Source organism: Microtus pennsylvanicus, chromosome 12 (genome assembly GCF_037038515.1).
Source record: "Microtus pennsylvanicus isolate mMicPen1 chromosome 12, mMicPen1.hap1, whole genome shotgun sequence".
NCBI classification, from domain to species: Eukaryota; Metazoa; Chordata; class Mammalia; order Rodentia; family Cricetidae; genus Microtus; species Microtus pennsylvanicus.
Window position 1 is genome coordinate 79544653 of NC_134590.1, and position 21023 is coordinate 79565675.

At 48.8% G+C, this 21023-nt stretch overlaps 1 protein-coding gene across 1 annotated transcript in view; it reads right to left on the minus strand.

Moving 5' to 3' along the window:
* Cep68 (centrosomal protein 68) overlaps positions 1-20593 on the minus strand; it is a 32182-nt gene extending 11589 nt beyond the window's left edge. Inside the window, exons 1-4 of the mRNA XM_075944425.1 lie at positions 20446-20593; positions 6237-6594; positions 3223-4728; positions 2497-2619 (exon numbers count right to left, since the gene is read on the minus strand). Coding sequence (XP_075800540.1) covers positions 2497-2619; positions 3223-4728; positions 6237-6551 — 1944 coding nt within the window. The 5' untranslated portion in view covers positions 6552-6594; positions 20446-20593. The remainder of the gene's footprint in view (positions 1-2496; positions 2620-3222; positions 4729-6236; positions 6595-20445) is intronic.
* Between the last annotated feature and the right edge of the window lie 430 nt (positions 20594-21023).

Here is a 21023-nt window from a genome sequence, read left to right on the forward strand (position 1 = left end):
GGGGGGACAGGAGAGGACGGGGGGACAGGAGAGGACGGGGGGACAGGAGAGGACGGGGGGACAGGAGAGGACGGGGACAAGAGAGGACGGGGGACAGGAGAGGACGGGGGACAGGAGAGGACGGGGGGACAGGAGAGGACGAGGGGACGGGAGAGGACGGGGACGGGAGAGGACGGGGACGGGAGAAGACGGGGACAGGAGAGGACGAGGGGACAGGAGAGGACGAGGGGACAGGAGAGGACGGGGACAGGAGAGGACGAGGACAGGAGGACGGGGGGACAGGAGAGGACGGGGGGGACAGGAGAGGACGGGGGGGACAGGAGAGGACGGGGGGACAGGAGAGGACGGGGGGACAGGAGAGGACGGGGGGACAGGAGAGGACGGGGACGGGAGAAGACGGGGACAGGAGAGGACGAGGAGACAGGAGAGGACGAGGGGACAGGAGAGGACGGGGACAGGAGAGGACGAGGACAGGAGGACGGGGGGACAGGAGAGGACGGGGGGACAGGAGAGGACGGGGGGGACAGGAGAGGACGGGGGGACAGGAGAGGACGGGGGGACAGGAGAGGACGGGGGGACAGGAGAGGACGGGGACAGGAGAGGACGAGGGGACAGGAGAGGACGGGGACAGGAGGACGGGGGACAGGAGAGGACGGGGACAGGAGAGGACGGGGGAACAGGAGAGGACGGGGGGGACAGGAGAGGACGGGGACAGGAGAGGACGGGGGGACAGGAGAGGACAGGGACGGGAGAAGACGGGGACAGTAGAGGACGAGGAGACAGGAAAGGACGAGGGGACAGGAGAGGACGAGGGGACAGGAGAGGACGAGGGGACAGGAGAGGACAGGGACTGGAGAGGATGGGGGGGACAGGAGAGGACGGGGGGACAGGAGAGGACGAGGGGACAGGAGAGGACAGGACAGGAGAGGACGGGGGGACAGGAGAGGATGAGGGGACAGGTACAGGAGAGGAAGAGTGATGATTAAAATGTAAGCACCCATAAGTCCGAGAACTCAGTCTCGGTCTAAGCAAGAGCCAAGAGAGCCCATTCATAAGTCCTGTCCCATTCTGAGGAAGGCGTCAGTAGAATCATCTCATTGACAAAGCTGTGTTCATACAAGGGGTCTAAGCTTGACTAATATGCAGGAATAAGTCCTGGCTCAGAGCTTAGCTGTCTACAATGCAAGATTGTTGCATCTGGCTACTCTTAAGTTGAGTCACAGAGGGGCTTATGAGGGTCAAATGCAGAGTGGAGTAAGTCTACTTTCACTTGTTCAGCCAGGCCAGGAAAAGCTACTCAGTGTCAGAGAGCAATTTCCTCTCCCTGGGACTCCCCAGGTACACTCTCCAGGCACAGACACACTGTGTTTGAACAGAGAGAACCTTCAGGTTCAGCCTTCAGCTCTTTCCTTAAGCTTTTCTCTATCTCTACACTGTATCTAAGAGCATCCCTGCCACGGCGGGACAGCTGGCTAGCCCAGGCTAGATTTAGTAAACTGCAAAGACAGAAAACAAAGGCCCTCCTCTCTAGACATGAAGTTCCCAGGATGCTGACTCAGAGCTTGGAACTAAATCTCACCATCTTCTGCTGATTCAGTGTTAGGGTATATGATCTGATATAGGTTCCCCATTCCCTGCCAGACTAGCAGCAGGTCTGGGCTACAAAACACCATCACCATGTGGTCAAAGTCAGCAAAGCTACCCAAGGTTAGCAGTTACAGGAATTACCATCCATTTCAATATACTTTTAATCTAGTATCATTAGCTAAAATTCATAGGTGTGAAATAATAGACCTTAATAACAGGCGTAAAATAAAATCCATAAAACTGGTGTCAGATTTTGGGTTAAATTTGGCTTAAATCTGTCCTATCACACGACCCCATCTATGCCTGGATTCAGTAGTTTCAACTCAGCTCCATAAGCAGCAATACAGTCCAGAACCATGGTGATGTTGATGTGTTCTATGTCTGCAGTGCCCCGTGTGGCAGCCACCACATAGCTGTGGTGCACACCTGACTTAACTGAACTCTCATTCGATTCCCAGGCCTAAGGATCCAGTCCTGAGACATCTGCCAAAGTACCGTGCAAATCCCCTCGAAAACATTTCTGATTTGAGACAAGTATCATTTTTCTCTATCTGGTCTGGAAGTTCAGTCATATTTTATAGTTTTTAAAATTTGGAATTTAAAAAAGGTATCTTGAGGGGCTGGAGAGATGGCTCAGCGGTTAAGAGCACTGACTGCTCTTCCAGAGGTCCTGAGTTCAATTCCTAGCAACCACATGGTGGCTTACAACCACCTATATGGAGCTCTGTTGCCCTCTTCTGGCCTGCAGGCAGGATACTGTATTAAAAAAAAAAAAGTGTCTTGATTAGATATATTCAGATAAAATAGTCAGCTGAGCTACAAGATTCCAGTTGAGATTTTATTTTGTAAGAAGTGATTTAACCACCAGTTTCATGGGTGAGCAAGTCAGGAGCCAGGACCACACATTACCCGGTAAAGCTGCAGAGAAGACTTGAGACCAGTCAGAGTGGAACTGGGTGGAGCACTGAGGTCAGCAACATCTGTGACATTATACAACCAGCAGATGAGCTCTTCCAGCTGACAACAAAATGTCTGTGGAGATAAGAACACGTAGCTGGAGAGAGCTCAGCGAGGAAGTCTGCCTACCATGATCAGGGCCCAGTACCACAGACAAAGTTCACATGGTGCATCTGAGTGAGCTGCTGTTGTCCTTGTCCAAAGGCTACAAACAGCAGCATGTTAGGATACAGATGTCCTTCTAGAGTTCTCTCTCCCAGGTCATTTGTCTTCACCTCTACCCCCATACTTGGCTGTGTCTCCCCTCATCTGGCAATGACACCAACACTAACAGGCTCAGAACACAGTCCTGAAGGTGAGAATGGAATGTGGAGGAACAGCGCGAGCTCAGAAGAACAAGCGTGCCAACCACTAAACTTTCTATTCAAAACAGCTGTTACATGATGATTAGAACTACCTGACCCAGCAGGAAAACTGCGTATCAGCTTCGTATCACCGAGGCACACAGAATACTGGTGCCTCACGTTACCTAATTTCTCTGTCACTTTCTTACAACCACTAAAGGAGAACAATACCTCTATTTTGGGGGTATGTGTGTTGGAGGTGCTGAGACATGCTGTTGGTGGGCTGGGGAAATAACACTTATTCCAAAAGCTTCTCCTTGCTGAGCATCTTTACCTGCACACATTGCACCAGTGACGCTTTCCCCTGCCCTGTGTTCCTGGGAAGCCTCTCTCCAGCAGCTGGCTCTGAGAATGACCACCTGTCCGACGCAGCTTGCATGGAGGGGTGAGTTTTCAGCAGTCCATAAGAGACCCCAAGGGCCTGGCTGCTCATCATATTACTTTTGTCTGAGGAGTCTTTGGGATGGATAGAGTCCACGAAGCAGGGGTTTTGGACCATAGGCCCTTGGAAGGTAGCACCAGAAGGATGCTGCCTTTGGCTGGAGTCCAATGTGGGGGAAGCTGACCCATCACTGTCTGAGACTTCCAGTGAACTGTGCTCCTCAGCAGCCCCAGGGGGTAGGTTCACAAGGGTGGGAATGGCACCTAAGTAGGACATCAGACTAGAAGCCTGAGTCAGCCTCGTGGGCAAGGCAAGGTACTCATCCTCACTTTCCATCTCCTCTTCTGATGTCCACCCAGGCTTCACATAGGCAGGATGCCCAACATTCCGGCAGGCTCTCTTCTCTCTCTCTAGTCTAGAAAAGGGCGGGCCCCTCTCCTTTGTCCTTAGCTGGGGAGAACCCACACTGAGGTTCTTGCCTATAGGTGGATAGTTCTTTGTGTCCCTTGGGGCTGCCTCTCTGTTCTCACAAGAAGTAGCCTTGGTACCTGAGGCTCTAGGGGTTGATGCAAGCTGCTTCCAAGATGCCAGGCTTATGCCATCCTGTTTCTGGGATACTCCCAAGGGCCAACACTTAAGGCATGGCTCCCTGGCTCCAGAAAATGGCAGGGCAGGCACTTCTGCTGATAAGCAATTGTGTGAGATGTTAGTGGGTGACTTGAGAGTACTTGCTGCGGAGGCAGAGAAACTGTCCAGATCTACACCTGAGTCCTGCATGACAGGGTCAGCCAGTACATGACTCTCAAGTTGCTTTGGGAGCTGAGGCCCAGGCCTCAGTGGGTAAGTGTAGTCAAGCAGATCTTCATACTCTTTATTTGGGTTCCAGAGTGGGGAATTGCGGTTAGGAGAGGGAGGTAGAGAATTTGGCAGCACACAGGCCCAGTACTCTGCCTGAAAGGAGAGCTGTCTCTTACCCAGGCTAGTAGCATTACCCCCAGGGACCCCAGGCTGTGGTGACCACAGGGACTGAGGCTCTGACCCCACCACAGAGGGGGCTCCGTGGGGTACAATAAACTCCTGAGAGGAGACTTTGGCAAAGGAGCTACTTTGAGGCTCTGCCTTCTCCTGGTGATCCTGGAGACTGTTGCCCATGGAAGAGGCAGAGATGCTTCTGCTAGAGAGCTGAGGAGCACCTGGGCTCACTGTGGTCTTCCATTGTGATAGCAGAGGGAAACTTGAGACGTGAGGTTGCTGGCTGAGGCCCAGAACTTGAGGTGACTCAACCAGGGACTGGTTGTCTTCACTGTCAGCATCATGTTCTGAGCACACAGTTATAGTTCCAAGGACTTTAACCCTCTGATACAGGTCCTGGGAGGCAGGAAGTTTGTTTTCCTCCATCTACAACAAGGGGAAAAAGCAAAAGCTGAGGAGAAAATAAGCAAAGTTTTTTTTTTTTTAAGACCAGTTAAGGCTGAAGGAGGAATGTGGGGGATATCAATGAAAACAAAGTAGTTCTAAGGATCCTATGGTAAAACCTATTACTTAATATATTTATCTAAGAAGACAAAACAAAGAAACAAACAAAAATGGAAAGAAAGAAAGATAGATGGATACATAGATTTGCTTGTGTGCCCAGAGGAGTATTCAGGCAAGATTTCAAGGCTGCTGCTGTTAGTGGTTAGTACCAATACTCATCCTACCCTGGGAACTCTCCGGCAACTGATCCTGAACCCATCTTTTCGGAAGTTAAGTCACTCACTTTGTGAGAGCAGAATCCAAGACAGTTTTGCATGCAGAAGCTGGAAATCAATGCCTCTCCTCTGATGATGGGTCCCCTTCAAGTGAACAAGCCCTCCATCAATCACCACCTCTGACAGGAGATCCAGCAGGCTCCACCAGAGTGCACTCTTACCAAATGAGTCCCTCTGTTTCTCAGGGAGTAACTTACCGCAGAGGAAGACAATAACTAACACAAGGACTTCAGAACCAGGCTGAACTCCTATTTGTACCACCTTCCAGAAGTACAACGAGACCTTCCCTCCCTACCCTGGGGAATGGACATAGCACCAGCACTGCCTCCCTAAGGAGGCATTGAGAAAGCACTAAGAGCCCCTCATTAGCACCGTAAGAACAGGAACCACAACCTCTTTTAAGAAACACCCACTTCTGGGCTTGCTGATTTGCTTCTTGACCCAACAAACATGATTTACAGGTGCCAGAGCCCCCTGTTAACCCTTGCTATCAGCAGGTGCTGTTCTCTCCCAGTCATGCGCAGAGCCTTCTCACAGGACAGGGCTCCAAGGACAGAGAGACCAAGTAGCAGCCAGACACAATGCACACATCAAAGCTGTCCCTGGACCTCGGTAGATTGAACATGACGTTGCCAGAGCCAGGAGGAGCAGACCACTGATCATTCTCCTACTACAAGGACTTAAAAGATTCAGAGACTTGCCTTTGGCCTTAGAACATGGCTCTCATATAATCTCCAGTCCTGGAGACCAGAGGCACTGCTGCCCGCTAAAGGAGCTTCAGGGTTCTGACAAGTCCCAAAAGGATTTAATCTGGGAACCCCCAGCCCCCTACCAAGTCCCCTAGAAGCTTTCAGATTACCAAATCAGAAGCAGGATGAGGGTCACTCATTAAGAGACCCCTGATCCTAGTCCTCTGGTCAGCAGGCTCCTGATGAACCTCAAACTGTCCTTAAGAAGTCCCCAGTGACTCTGAACAGGAGACATAGCACAGAACCCCCTGCTGACTTCAAGGCCCAGCTCTCCAAGTGAACCTGTGAAACAGGATCCCACAACTCCCACCTTGCAGTGGTGGGCAGGAAGTAACTGTCAAGAAAATGCGGTGCACACCCAAAGGATACCCTGGCTCAGTTCCAGCTTCAACTCCTCAGTACTTACATGGCTTCCCGCAGAGTGAAGGTCTCCAGTCCCCACGCTGGCAGAAGGAAGTGGGCCTCTGAGGGTAGGTTTAGACCTATCTGCTACTGGTTCTCCGCTGGCAACGTGGGCCTGTGACAAGAAAACTCCAGAGATGCAGTCAGGGCCAGCCTCAGCCCTCCACAGTGGCCCTCTCTCAACTTCCAGATGCAGGGGTTGCTGTGGCTTGAGTCCTGGGGGCAGCAGCTCCTGTTCCCCAGAGTTCCACCTGCCACAGGTTGGGACCTTCGTGTTGACAGATGCGTCTGTCTCTGCCACATCTTCACCTAGAGCCATTGAGTCTTCCCCAAATTGGGTTTCCCTTGAAGCCTTCAGGAACCTACAAAGCAAGGGAAGCAGAAAGAAAAATAATTTCCTTCATGTGTCCTGAAAAAACCTTGACTTTAAGTAAAGACAGACTTACTTAAGTAAGGAACAGTGACCACTTCCTTGAGGGAGTATCAAGGTCTGGACTTTCCTCAGCCCAGATCCTTTCAGTAGAGTTGGGAAAGGTGTGACCAAACCAAAGGCTTGTACAGGTTACTGCACAAGGTCAAAAACAAGGCAACAGAAGACAAAAAAAGTATTGTAAGCCGGCTGACCTGGGTGGATGGCACACCTTCCTTGCCTGAAAGCTGACGGGAGAGGAGGCTTACATGGGAGAAGGGGGAGTGCAGATCAGCGGGCACCTTCTCCCAGGTGGAGGTTTGTGATTAGAGACACATCTCATCCTAACTGCCTGCTCAGGAGATACTTGGTTCTGCAAATCTCAGCACAGGTCAGTATTTCCTAGGGCCATTCTTTTCACTGACTAGGTTCCCATGTGCTGTTCTGGACATTACACAGGGACAGACCAGAGGGAAGGGTGGCTTCACAAACCCCTCTTGTGATTACCAAGCTCACCCAGGTGAAATGAGATGGGCTTGAGCACAAGGCCTTGCTTCAGTGTGCAGCACAGATGTAATTTCAGAGACAGGACGTGGGCCCTGCATATGTCGCCTCTTTACTCAACCTCACTGGGGCGTCCAGCTGGTCTTTGCCATGCACACCCTCCCCTCAAGTGGTTCTCTTATATTAATGGCTTGTCAGTCAGCAACTTGAGTCTCGTCCCTTCTACCCTGGAGGAGACCAGGTATGCCTGGGTTTCCACTGGGCTCAGGAGGATGCTTCTAACTATTCTTGGTGGGAGGAGACTGTGGGAATAGGAACCACACCCAGACTGTGGACCACGTGAGGCTTTTGATCCAATAATGACCAATGACCAGAAACAGATCAGCACCCCTTCTCAGGCTGTCTTGGTATAAGCTGATCCTGGCAGCCTCAGGAAGCCATGGAAAGCCGGGTAATAACGAGTTCATGAGAGAAAGGAGAGCACCCCAGGCAGAGTCATGGTGAGGGGGCAGCTGGGGAAAGAAAGGGAAGAACCAGCTGCATCTACAGAAGACCTAAGACGACAAGCTGGCATCAGCAGGCTTGGGCACTGGTGGGATGATGGGCAGAAGTCTGACCTGAAAGGACATGGAAGTGGGGACAAGTGGACAGGGAGCCATCTGCGGAGCACCAGGACCAACCTCAAGACTCAAACCTGGACAGGAACAGCCTTATTTCCCCCAAAGACTAGAGGCAAAGTGTGGAAAAGGAAGTTGTGGTGGCAGTATAGGAAGCTGCCAAGTGGGGTAGAGTGGCCGCATCAGGCTCGTCCTGCTTGGTTTCAATACCAGGAAATGCAACCCAGGTGGAATATGACATTTCTACTCCTCCCTAACCCGGCACATGGCGCTCCGGGCCATTCTGAGGTGACTTGAGAGAAAAGCATGGACTGTAAACGCAATCAGCTCGCTCTTCTAAACACCAGCTCCTTCACGGGTTTATCGGGCTCTAACCTGTTTTCCTTTTCTGGTAGAAACAGCACCTAACCTTTCATATAGCAAGGAAAGTATCGCCTGGCAATGGTTGCGCACACCTTTAATCCCAGCACTTAGGAGGCAGAGGCAGAGGCAGAGGCAGAAGCAGATGGATCTCTGTGAGTTCGAGGTCAGCCTGGTCTAGAGAGTTCCAGGACAGGCTCCAAAGCTACACAGAGAAACCCTGACCAAAAAACAAAACGAACAAACAAAAAACAAGCCAAGTATTTACCACTGAAAAGTCCTACAGACACAGGCAAGCAGTGCTGTTAGTTTTCGTGTATGACTCCTATCACTCGATACATATACAAACACAAATATCCCCACACATACGCCTTTGTTATGAAAGTGCTGAACAGGGCAGCTGCTGGTATATCCTGGATCAAAGAACAGTCCTCCTGTTAGAGAAATCCATTCTCTTTAACCACGATGGGCACACGAGGCAGTGAAAAGGGGAGACCTGCCTCAGCAGTCAGATCCACTAAATCAGCTCTGACTATTAATGGGGTGACAGGTAAAGCCAGATTGCCTCATAGCCCAGCCCTAGAATCTTGTGCACGCTGTGGAGTCAGGTTCAGAGCTGTGTGACTCCAGACCCAAGCTCTTGATGAATCAAACAAGGATCAAGTGAGAAAACAAACCAGAAGGCACCCAGAGCAGCTGTGGGTGGAGAATAGGGAGCAGAGTGCTCAAGTTCAGATGTGGATTTCCATGGAGCCACATCCTCCCCTTGTGGCTCTTTGAAAAATCGCACATATCATTATTTTTGTGTACGTGCATGTGTATCTGTGTGTGTGTGTGTGCACACAAGTGTGGGCCCACAGAAGTCAGAAGACATCAGCTCTCCTGGAGTTGGAGTTAAAGGCTGTTTGACAAGGGTTCTGGGGATAGAAAGAACTTGGGTCCTCTGAAGATCAGTAAGCACTAACTGCTGAATCATCTCTCCAGCCCCCGCATCAGTTTTGGTAACTACAGCTGACCCTATCAGCTGGAGAACCTACTTATCACTTCTGACTGTTACTTCTTCCTCCATTTCTAGAACCTCTCAAGGGTCACAGCTCCATTATGCCCCTAACAAGAATGGTGTTAAGACTTGGTCCTGCAGTGAAATAAAGCTGAGTAAGGCAAGAATCAAATATCTTTAAAAAAAAAAAAAAGTATTTCTGCATGTATGGATGTGTGCAGATGCATATGCCATGCCATACATGGAGGTCAGAGGACAATTTGTCACAGTCTGGTCTCACCTTCTGCCATGTGGGCTTCCAAGGATCAAACTCAGGCTATCAGACTTGGCAAGACAACAAATGCCTTTCTTTACCGGATGAGCCATCTCAGTGGCCCCACTTTGTTTCAATGACAAGTTTTTAAAATTTCTGTCTTGCCTGGAAGTCATTATTCACAAAGGGTTTCAGACTTGCTCCAGGGAGGGCAGCATGGAGAGCTATGAGAGCTCTCAAAGGCTGCTGAGGAGACTGCAAGAGGCGGAATCCTAACGCAGGTTATCCAGCTGTGGGGTCTGATTGAGAATGGCCCTCACACAGGGATCTGAATGCTTGCCTCCTAGCTGGTGTAACCATTTGGGAAGGATTAGGAGGTGTGGCCTTGGTAAGGAGGAAGAATGTCACTGGATACCTCCAGTATCCATGCCAAGTCCAGTCACACTCTTTTCCTGCCTCCAGTTTCTGGTTCAGATGTAAGCTCTCAGCTTCTGCTCCAGTGCCATGTTTGCCTGCCTGCTACATGATTCCCACTATGATAGTCACGGATGCACCTTCTAGAACAGTAAGTAAGCCATTAATTAAATGCGTTCTTTTATAAGCTGCCTTGGTCATAGTGTCTCTTCATAGCAATTTAACAGGAACTAAGACAGCATGTAAAGTCTGACATTCGGAGCAGAGTTCAAGCCCAAACCACATGGTGGGAAGAAAGGAACAACTATAAACTGTCCTCTGGCCTCCACGCACCACCATGGCATGTGAGCGCCCACACCCACGTCAGCAGTGCTGCCTCATCTTCAAGAGAACCCAAGTTCTATTCCCAGTACCCATGTCAAGCAGCTCACAACTACCTGCAACTCCAGTTCCAGATCTGATTTCTTCTGGCCTCTATGGGTCCATACATGTACATGTGCATGCTCTCACATGCAGACACATATACATACATACAAATAATAATATGTGCAGTTTTTCAAAGAGCCACAAGGGGAGGATGTGGCTCCATGGAAATCCTCATCTGAACTTGAGCACTCTGCACGCCATTCTCCACCAGCAGCTGCTCTGGGTGCCTTCTGGTTTGTTTTCTCACTTGATCCTTGTTTGAGTCATCAAGCGCTTGGGTCTGGAGTCACACAGCTCTGAACCTGACTCCACAGCGTGCACAAGATTCCAGGGTGATGTGAGAGTGATCTGGCTGCAGAAAATTAATGTTTAAGTTTTTCTTTTTAAAAAGGCCTGATGTTCAAGATTTTCACCGAAACAGCACTTTATAGGTGATTACTGTCCCAGTTTGCACACTCAAATTCTTTACAACCTCATTTATTAGTCTGCCTGATAAACCATGCTCTCTCCTGCCTTAGTCACTTGTCTTGTTGCTGGGACAAAATGTCAAAAGCGGCCTAGGAGGTTGGGTTTATTTTGGCTCAGAGGTCAAGAGTGCAGTCTGTCCCAGTGGGGCAGCTGTGCAGGAGAAACCTGGGCTGCTGTTAGACTGTGCCCGCAGCAGGGAGCAGAAAAGAGGAGCAACAGCATTCCAGTTCCCTTCCTGCTCATCCATCTGGGACCTAGCCATAGTTAAGGGGGCACCCCACCTCAATTAGCCTTATCTAATAATCCTAATAATCCGTATAGGCACACCCAGAAGACTGTTTTCTACACGATTCCATATCCTGTCAGGTTGACAACAGTAACCATCCTAACTCACAAACACACTTAACTGTTCACAGCCATCTCATTATGCAAAATACATTCAGTCCAACACACAATTCCAACAGTTTTTAACCGTGCACCTGCTAGGGCCAGAGGGATGGCTCTGGGCTGAAGAGCACTGACTGCCCTCTTTATTTGTTGTTTTTTGTTTGTTTGTTTTTTGTTTTCAAGATAGGGTTTCTCTGTAGCTTTGGAGCCTATCCTGGAACTTGCTCTGTAGACCAGGATGGCCTCAAACTCAGAGAGATCTGCCTGCCTCTGCCTCCTGGGTGCTGGGATTAAAGGCATGCACCACTTCTCTTAAAGAGGACCCAGGTTTGATTCCCAGCATCTACATGATGGCTCACAATCATCTTTAACTCCAGTCCCAGGGATCTGATTATCTTTTCTGGCCTCCACAGGCATCATGCATGCATGTGGTATACAGACATACATGAAGGCAAAACATTCGTGTGTGTGTGTGTGTGTGTGTGTGTGTATAACTGTTGATTCTCTTCTGAAACTCAGCAAATCACCTGTGAGCTCCTGTACAACTAAAACCGACATTCTATACTTCCAGTATACATAGATAATATACATTCCCATTCCCAAAGGAAAGAATTGGGGGGACAGCAAAGAATACGATCAAACAAAGACCAAATATAGCAGGGCAAACACCAACTCTTGCAGCTAGCTTCATGGGAGCTGGCATCTGGAGCCCAATATGGAATACTTTGGGTTCCAAAGGCTTGAGTAGCCCTGCCCCCCCAGATGCCTGCACAGCCTCTCTTGAGTAGGATCCAGTCCACACAAGCAGCTTTCCTCTGCAGGGGTACCATGATCTCCGCCACTGCCAGCATAGAAAATAAACAGTGAACTCTGCCCCTTTTTCTGAGAAAGTCCTGTACAACACACAACTGCCAACCGAGGGGCTACCCATGCTTTAACATCTTCCAGAGCCCTCTAAAATTCACCACTAAACCCCTCAATTAGTCTCCGGAACCTGTAGAGGTCACAGGATCTGCCAGATAGCATTAGGAGTGACCCAGTGGCTTTCTCTTGTCCCACAGTAAAACTATGTTCAGCACCATGTATATGCTAACACTAGGGGACACCTGATCTTTCCTGTATCTGCTGTGTCACCCTCAAGCAAGCTTGTTCCAGCTGTTTGGCTTCTTCCCACTCATTCCTGTTTAGAGCAAATAGGAGAGGACAGGCAAGTGGGAGACAGGGCACTGTTTCGCTTCTGTCTAACTTATTCAAATAGATGAATAATTCACCAAGAGCAATTCTCTGAACAAAAAAAAAAAAGAAAAGAAAAAGAAAAACATTCCTGCAATGGTTCTTCAAATCACAATTCCCTTGGAAACAATTACATTTATCCAAAGTGTCAGCAGTTCTGCTCTGACAAGTGCTACCCCTGCACCCATGGCCCTGACAGCCACCTGTGCTGGCAAAGACACCCCTTTCAGTCTGGGGCCTCCGTGAAATCTCACAAGACACACAGGTACAGAGAGAAATACCACAAATACCAGTGCAGATCGTGTTTAACGAGCAAGAGAGAAAAACCGGGCAGCAGGGCAGGTGGCTTCGAGGTTTCTGAGAGAATCAAAGCAGAGGCCAAGCTAGGCAGGATGGCAGCATGAAAGAGGGTAAATCTGGGATGACAAAAGAGAGGATAGGCTTGAGATGGCCCTGAGGCTGGCTGCTGCATGCAGGGTGGATACCAGGAAAATTGTGGCCATAGATTTAAAAAATGAAGAGGCAGGTAGGTGACCAGTTGTTAAAAGCAGCTGCTATTCCACCCACTCCCTCCCTGGCTACAGGTCCTAAAACTCCCAAGCCTCTAGCTTGGCTAAAATACCATTGGAGTAGGTGACCTGGAGCTCTGAAGATAAAATCAAAGCATGGATTAAGATGTCTCCTGTGGCTTGTCAGTGACCACATCATCCTCTCCAGGACTCTGGGGCATCCGTGTATCTACCCCTTCTTCCTTCTGGGATTTACATTTCTCTGAAAGAGGACAGAATGGAAGAGTTTCCAGGGCCCTAGAGGAACCTGTGGGTCTCTGCAGATCACTGTGTGGGGAGACCAGTGTTTGTCCTCACTTTCTCAGACATTTACTTGCCTGTTGGCTGGCAGGCTAGAATTACCCAAGTCTCACAGCAGAGTAAATGTCCTATCAGAAGTCTGCAGTGGCTTTGGAGACGTGAAACTGCCAATCTGTAATGAGCTTGGCTGAGTTCTGGACTACCTACAATGCTGAGGGCTGACCACCTCATCAACAGGTTCAAGTTCTGCCCCTGGAGCAGAGCAGAAAAACTGCTTCTACTGTTAGCTGAAGCGGTTCCCACAGGCTCCGGGGTTGTGGTTTATAGGACCTGCTCCTACTCCACCAGGCTTCGGTAATCACAGCACTAAGTTAAAGGCCAGCAAAGGAGGCGAGGCAAGCTGATTCAACTGGTAAAGGCCTGTCACCAAGCCTGATGACTTGAGTTCAATCCCCAGGACCCAAATGGAGGAAGGAGAGAAATGCTCTCACAAGTTGTTCTCTTACCACCATAGGCACGTGTGCCAACTCTGACCCCACACGAAATAAATGTCTGACTTGATGGCGATTCCTGGGGAGAGCTAGAGTGAGGAATGCCTATGAGCAACAGATGTTGAACATGCATATGAACTTTCCTTTTTAAAATTTATTTTAGAAGTTTTACTTTTGTTTTATGAGTGTTTTGCCTCAATGTATGTCTGTGCATCACATGTAAGCAGGACCTACAGAAGCCAGAAGAGGGTTGGAGCCCCTGGAGGTGGAGCTGCAGACAGTTGTGAGATACCATGTGGGTGTTAGGAAATGAACCTGGGTCCTTTAGGAGAGCAGCCAGTGCATGTAACTGCTAAGACATCTCTCCAGTCCCTATATGAAATTTTCAAAATATTAAAAAATTTAAAAAGCTTCAAGCTTGTGCTCTCCTGTGGGTGCTGCCCTGACACAGGGGCGGGCAGTGGTGGCTCAGGGCCTCATGCATACTTCGAGTCTCTTCATGCTGCAATGGAGGACCCCAGGGAAGGGCCTGGGCAACATACACGGAAAGCTGCAGGGTGAGATGGCAGAGGGAGGTGACTATGACATGCAATCACTATAGAAGCATGCGTTTGCAGGATTGAAGCTTGGAATAGTTTACATGCCCTACTCCTGCCAGGCGAGGAGACCCCAGAGCTGGAGACTGATGTGGGTGGGTGACAAGCTGTCAGTATCATGGGGCTGTGGCTGTTAAAAACCTACTGAGGCCTTTATCTTCCTCTAGGCCTACTAGACAAGATCTGGGGCATGCACGAACTGACTCAACACTCCCAGAAGGGTGCTGACCCAGGTGACCAGGGCTCCAACAGGACACTGCTGCTCCAGCAATCTCACTGTAGGAGCAATAGTGGGCCGGGCCTAACCACAAGCAGGGCTTCCCATGTCTCTTCACTTGACCCCTTAGTTTTTCTTTTTAAAAAAGTTATTAAAGGGATAGGGCTTTTTATTTTCATATTAACTCAGTGCCATTACCGCCCCACCCCCACTTTGCTTTTCAAGACAGGGTCTTACTTATGTAGGCTAAAATGGCCTGGAACTCACTATGTAGATCAGGTTAGCTTTGAACTAGAGATCTACCTGCTTCTGCCTACTAGGATTAAATCATGCACTCTAATAAATGTAAGAAATGACTTTGAAGCAGAAAAAAAAATCTCAAATGATACTATTAAGATTGGCACTCATGGGCTGGAGAAATGGCTCAGCAGTTAAGAGTACTGACTGCTCTTCCAGAGGACCGAGGTTCAATTCCCAGCATCCTTATAGCAGCTCATGATTGTAACTCCAGTTCCGAGGGATCTGACACCCTCATACAGACATACGTGCAGGCAAAACACCAATGTACACAAAATAAAATAAATCTTAAAAAAAAACAAAAAACAAAAATGGACCAGGCAGTGGTGGCACATGCCTTTGACCAGAGGATCTCTATTAGTTTGAGACCAGCCTGGTCTACAGAGTGAGTTCCAGGACAGGCTCCAAAGCTACAGAGAAACCTTGTCTCGAAAAGCCAAAAAACAACAACAACAACAACAACAAACCCTCAAACAAAAATGGCACTCACAGTATCAAGCATCCTGTTTGCAGACTCCACAAGAGATTGTCAACAGAAACACTGTTTCTCCTGAGTGGCAACTACCCCCCTTTTTTAATTTGTTTTCATTTTAAGTATATGGGTGTTTTGCTCAAATGTATGTCTCTGTATGTGGTACCCACAGAAGTCAGAAGAAAGCATCAGATCCCCTGGAACTGGAGTTACAGATGGTTGTGAGCCCCCATGGGTGCTCGGAATTTGGGTCCTCTAGTACTGTCAGGACTCTTAACCTCTGAGCCATCTCTTTAGCCCCAATTCCTTTTTAAATTTCTTTTGTTTTTTTATAAAGATTATAATATTACATCATTTCTGTTTTTCTCTAAACCTTCCCACATACCCTTCCTTGCTCTCTTTCAAATTAATAGCTTCTTTTTTCATTAGTTGTTACTACATACATATATGTAGAAGTATATATGCATGTTCCTAGATACATATATAAACTTAGTCTGTATAATACCTCTTTTTACTTTCTAAGTTTTAGCAAAATTGTTTTTGTCTTTTACATTCCTCTTTGTGTCGGGTGTGGTGGTGGCACATGCATTTAACCCTAGCAGTTGGGAGGCAGAGGCAGAGGGATCTCTGTAAGTTCAAGGACAGCCATAGCTACATAGTGAGACCCTGTCTCAAAAACAAAACAAACAAGCAAACAAAAAAATCCCTCTTTGCTTTTCTCCTAGGAAGCTCAGTGTTAAATAGAAAGCCCCACCTAAAAAACTGTGCTAGACTCCACTCCCTTTCTGTGTTACTCTCCACCGCTATGTGGTTTCCTTTCGATCTTTCTGTCTCAATTGCTTTATTAGAAACCCTGTTACTAGAACGCTGATGAGGAGGTTAAGAGCACTTGCTGCCCTTGGTTGTGAGCTCTGGTGGGTGCTGATGCTGAATCTGTGTCTTCAAGAACTATGATGCAGTGCCCTTAACCTCTGAGCCATCTCTTTAGCCCTGATCCCACTAAGAAAAAAAAATGAGATTATAATATTACCTCATTTCTCCTCTTCTGAGAACCGGGTTCAGTTCTCCGAACCTACATGGTGACTCACAACCATCCAGTTGTGAACCGGAACCAGTTCCAGGAGATCCAATGCCCTCTCCTGGCCTCCATGGGCACTTGGCATATACTCAGCAAACTTACAAACATGAAGACATAAAATCTTCTAAATGGAATCTTGTTACAGGGGTTGGAGAAGTGGCTCAGCTGTTAAGAGAATTTGCTGCTCTTGCAAGAGGACCTGGGTTTGGTTTCTAGCGCCCACTTTGGGCATCTCATAGTGACTTGTAATTCCAGTTCCAGAGAATCTGACATCCTTGTCTGACCTCGGTGGGCACATGTATTCACATAATATTCATACAGACAAGCACACACACACATTAAGAAAAAAGTCTTAATCTAAAAAAAATATATATTAGAAGGCCAGAGAAATAGTTCAGCAAGTAAGTAGCTGAAAACAAGCCTGGCCACCAGAGACGGGACCGTGGAACGCACACAGAAGCAGGACATGGTGGTGCGTGTCATTCTAGTACTTCTGTGACAATGAAAAGAACAGACAGGAGAGGCCCTGAGAGCCTATGGGCAAGTAAGCCTGGAGTAGGTATGCATCAGAGCAGCCAACCAGAGAAAGCCAAGGGGAAGGTGAGAAGCAACATCCCAGGTGTCCTCTGACCTCCACATGGACACTACAGCATGCACACACACAGAACACAAACACAAATCAATACATATTTGAATTTTATTTCTTATGTATGTGTCTATATGTGCTCAAATCTGTGTGTGCCTATAAAAGCTAGAAGATCCCCTGAGGTAAAAGAATTGTGAGCCATTTGACACGGGTCCCAGGAACCAAACCCCTGTCTTCTAAAAGCACCCCTAACTACCGAGACATCTCTCCAGGCCCTATATATAATCCCAGTACTCAGGAGGCTGATGCAGAGGGTAGACTTGAAGGCTGGCTTGGCCAATTTGGCCAGTATCTTAGATTTCTCAAATAATTTTTAGGAATAAGACAAAGAACCTAGCTGACCATAGTAAAACAAGTCTTTAATCCCAGAACTAGGGAAGCAGAGGCAGACAGATCTCTGAGTTTGAAGCCTGGCCAGTCTGGTCTACACATTGATTTCCAGGTCAGCCAGGGCTACATCTAGAACCTGTCTTAAAAAACAGATAAAGAACGTTAAGCCAGGTATGGGGCCACACACATTTTCCCAAAATTCAATAAGCTAAGGCCAGAGAAGTGGATGAAATTCAAGGGTAGCCTGGGCTACATAGTACCAGACTAGCCAGGGCTAAAAAAATGAAACCCTGTCTCACAAAAACAAATCAACAAAAGCAAGATGGCTCAATGGGTAATAGCACCTGCCATGCAGGCCTGAATCCCAGGAACTCACAGTAGGAGAGCTGACTCTCAAAAGCTGTCTTCTGCCCTCCATACATGCACTGTGGCAGATATTATCATACACAGACACACAATAAAATAAACTTTTACTATAGCACAATGGTAGAACACATGCTTAATATGCACAAGGGGACTGGGTTCGAGCCCCAACAATAACAACAATAAATAATCTATTTACCAGTAATTCTAAAAGTTAAACACAAAAGGAAAATAGTTTATGGAATGAAGCACTGTTCAATCCCAGAACTGTCAAATAAAACCTATCTCCTGCCCAAGTGTGACCTACAGCCACAGTGGCTCATGTTTCTAATTTCGGCATCTGGAGGCTGAGGTAGGAGGACCACTCTGAGTTTGAGGTCAGACTCAGCTGTAAAAAGAAAAACCAAAACAAAAAGTGTGAAATAGGACCAGGTGTCCACATCACCTCAGAGTTCGTTGGTCTTAAGCCCTCAGAGGCCGGAATCAAGAACCTACATAGCAGGATCTTCAGATCAATTGCTAAACACAGGTCCATTTCTCAGACACCCCGGGAGGAAGCAGGACGGTTTCACCTTCCTAGAAAGGATCAACTACAATGGTTCTATGACCGCAGACTATATCCTAGCACAGGGCAGCACACAGACATGTATGTCCTGTGCACAAACACCTGAAAAAGCACAGGACATACATGGCAGGTTTTTAACAGCTAACTACAGAATGTCAAAGTTGAAAGAGAACCCCCAGAAAGAGTAAGAGTAGGATTCAAGATAAATTTTGGAACAAAAAAGCAGAATTACATACTTGAATTTTTTGTTTTGAGCTACAAGTAAGGAAGGAAGAGATAATTTAAAGAGAAACGGGCATGTCAAAGGGAATAACAGCTGGAAGGAAATACATGTTTCAGTGTTTCCCGGGACACAGAAAACCAAAGTGAGGCAGTACTGCCCGGGGTGATGCTCCACATCTGTCTGCCACTTTTCATGCTGCCTGTGAGAAACTCTGAAGACAGTACGGCAGTTTCTCCATGAGACAGACTAATATAAGGCAACAAGCTATCCACAACTCAATTTCATATGTTGTTTCTAAATTTTTTTTGTGACTCTCACCCTCAAGACTTTTTCCAGTCATATTAGGCTCTCTATACATTCAGTCCTATAATCAACCTTAGCCAGAAGGCAGACAGTGATCTAGCTCAGCCCTTTGCTATCACATGAGGACCAAGAAAGGGACTAAGAGTGAGTGTCTGAAGCACTCTGGGACGCTGAGGCAGGATCAACTCTAGTTCCAGACAAACCTGGGTTGTATGATTCACCAAACCAGGCAATGATGGTCTATGCTTATAACCCCAGCACTGGGAGGATGCCAAATCAGGCCAGCCTGGGCTACTTAAGAAGCCTCGCCTCAAAAATAAATAACACCTCTATAAAGCTTAACCATTTGTTTCCCACTTAATTGATCTCGAATGGATGTTAAGACTTTAGAAGCATAAATCTATACTTTCGGCAGGGTGACACTTTTTTTTTGGGGGGGGTGGCTATCTTGAGACAGGGTCTCTGTGTTATGAAGCTTCGGCTATCCTGTACTATGTAGACCAGACTGGCCTTAAACTCAGGGATTCACCTGCTTCTGTCTCCCGAGTGCTCTGATAGTCTCTTCAAATATTCTTTTTATATAAGGTATTTTATATCAGTACTTTATAACCCATGGAATTGATGCTATTATTCTACCTATCCACCTTTTCTTTCTTTCTTTTTTTTTTTTGTAGGTCGTGCTGGGGCCTGAATTCCACTTTATAGATGAGGAAACTGGGGCACAGAGAAGTTAACTTATCCAGAATCAGTAGCGTGAAAGGGGTTGAAATCTGATTCTATTCAGAGAGCGCGGTTGTTTCCCTAACCTGTAAAAATAATCCAACAACTTAAAGGCTTTTTAAAAGTTCCTGTTTTCTCAACTTTTGGCTTCACTGGCTGCTCTTGTTTTCGTTTGGCTGCCTTCCCTTACAGACCTTGCATCCTGCTAGGGGGCTGGGGTAACCACAATACAGCGCCAAATGTAGAAACGGAGGCCAGTAAAGGCTACTCAGAGAAGGTTATGTTTTTTAGTTGTGGGGGGTAGGGAAAAACTTTAAAAGCTCTCCTGACGTGAAGCTGACGCTCCACTCTTCCTAAGTGATCGAGAATTGAACCCAGACCGCTGGAGAGAATAAGGTAAGAAGTGACTTGTATTTATTTTAACCAAGCTCAAACCAAAAGTGTCCCAACCGGTCAGAAGGTGTACCACACTATCTCCTTTCGCGTCTCCGACCCCATCAATTCCCAGTGAGGTCTACCTTGCTCTGAAACTGGCAGTTTTCCGCTCGTTTTTATTATAAACAACACACTGAATTGAACCTGGTCATTATAAAGAGCTTCTCTTAGGTTTGGGGCGTGTGCCCCCGAGCTGCGGAGACTGGTTTACAGGTGACACAGATCTTCGAGATAAATAAAATAAAATAAAAATGAGACGCCTTGCTTTCCTCCTCGGCTGCGTTCACTGTGCCAGGGAAGCAGTGGCCTCCCGACTGAGAGCGCCCGAGACCAAGGTCGACGCGCGCAACAGCTGCGCGGCTGCCAGATGTGCGGCCCCGCGCGCTCTGCAGGCCGCACCGACACTCCGCTGCCTGCCCCGCCGCTCCCCATTGCAAGATGGAGGCGGAGGCACGAGGCGCCCCCACCCCGGCCAGCCTTTGTGCCCTCCAGGCCGCGGGCCTCGCACAGGGCCCCACGCCGAGCCCCAGACACGCGCGGGCTGCCCCGGTCTCGAGTCTCGGCATCGCGACACTCGCGCTGCTACGGCCTAGTTACCTCAGTTCGAACCGAACCGTCGCACGTCCAGAGCAGCCCGGAGAGCTGGGCCGGGGTCCCAGGCGGCGACTGCCTAGCTCCCGCGGGCGCCCGCACTCTAGCGGGAAGGAGAACTGAGCGCCCGCCGCGCCCTCCGCCCGCACCGCCCCTCCGCGGAGGACGCCCGAGGCAGCCGCCAATCGGAACCCTCGGCGAGGAGGCGTCACCAATCCGCAGCCCGCTTCTGCTGCGAGAGCCCGCCCCTTAAATGGCCCTGGCCTATGGGAGGCCGGGGCTTCTTTCGCCACCGCCCCGACGCTCGTGCCAGCTGGGTGGCTGGCAGTCCCGCTGCCCACGCCGATGGCTGGGCGCGCGAGCTCTCCTCGGGTCGGCTGCTGGCGGAGGGCGCCGTGGGTTCAGTCGTGCGCGCAGAGGCAGGGAGGGCGGTCCCAGGCCTCGTGCTCCCTTCTACGTTCGCGTGGAAACCGCGGGGGCGTGGCCTGTGCGGCGCGTGGGATTCGGGCGGAGAATACTGTGGGTCGTGTGTCCCAGTGTACGGTGACCCCGGTCGGTTGGAGACCCTCAGCCGCAGGGAGAGG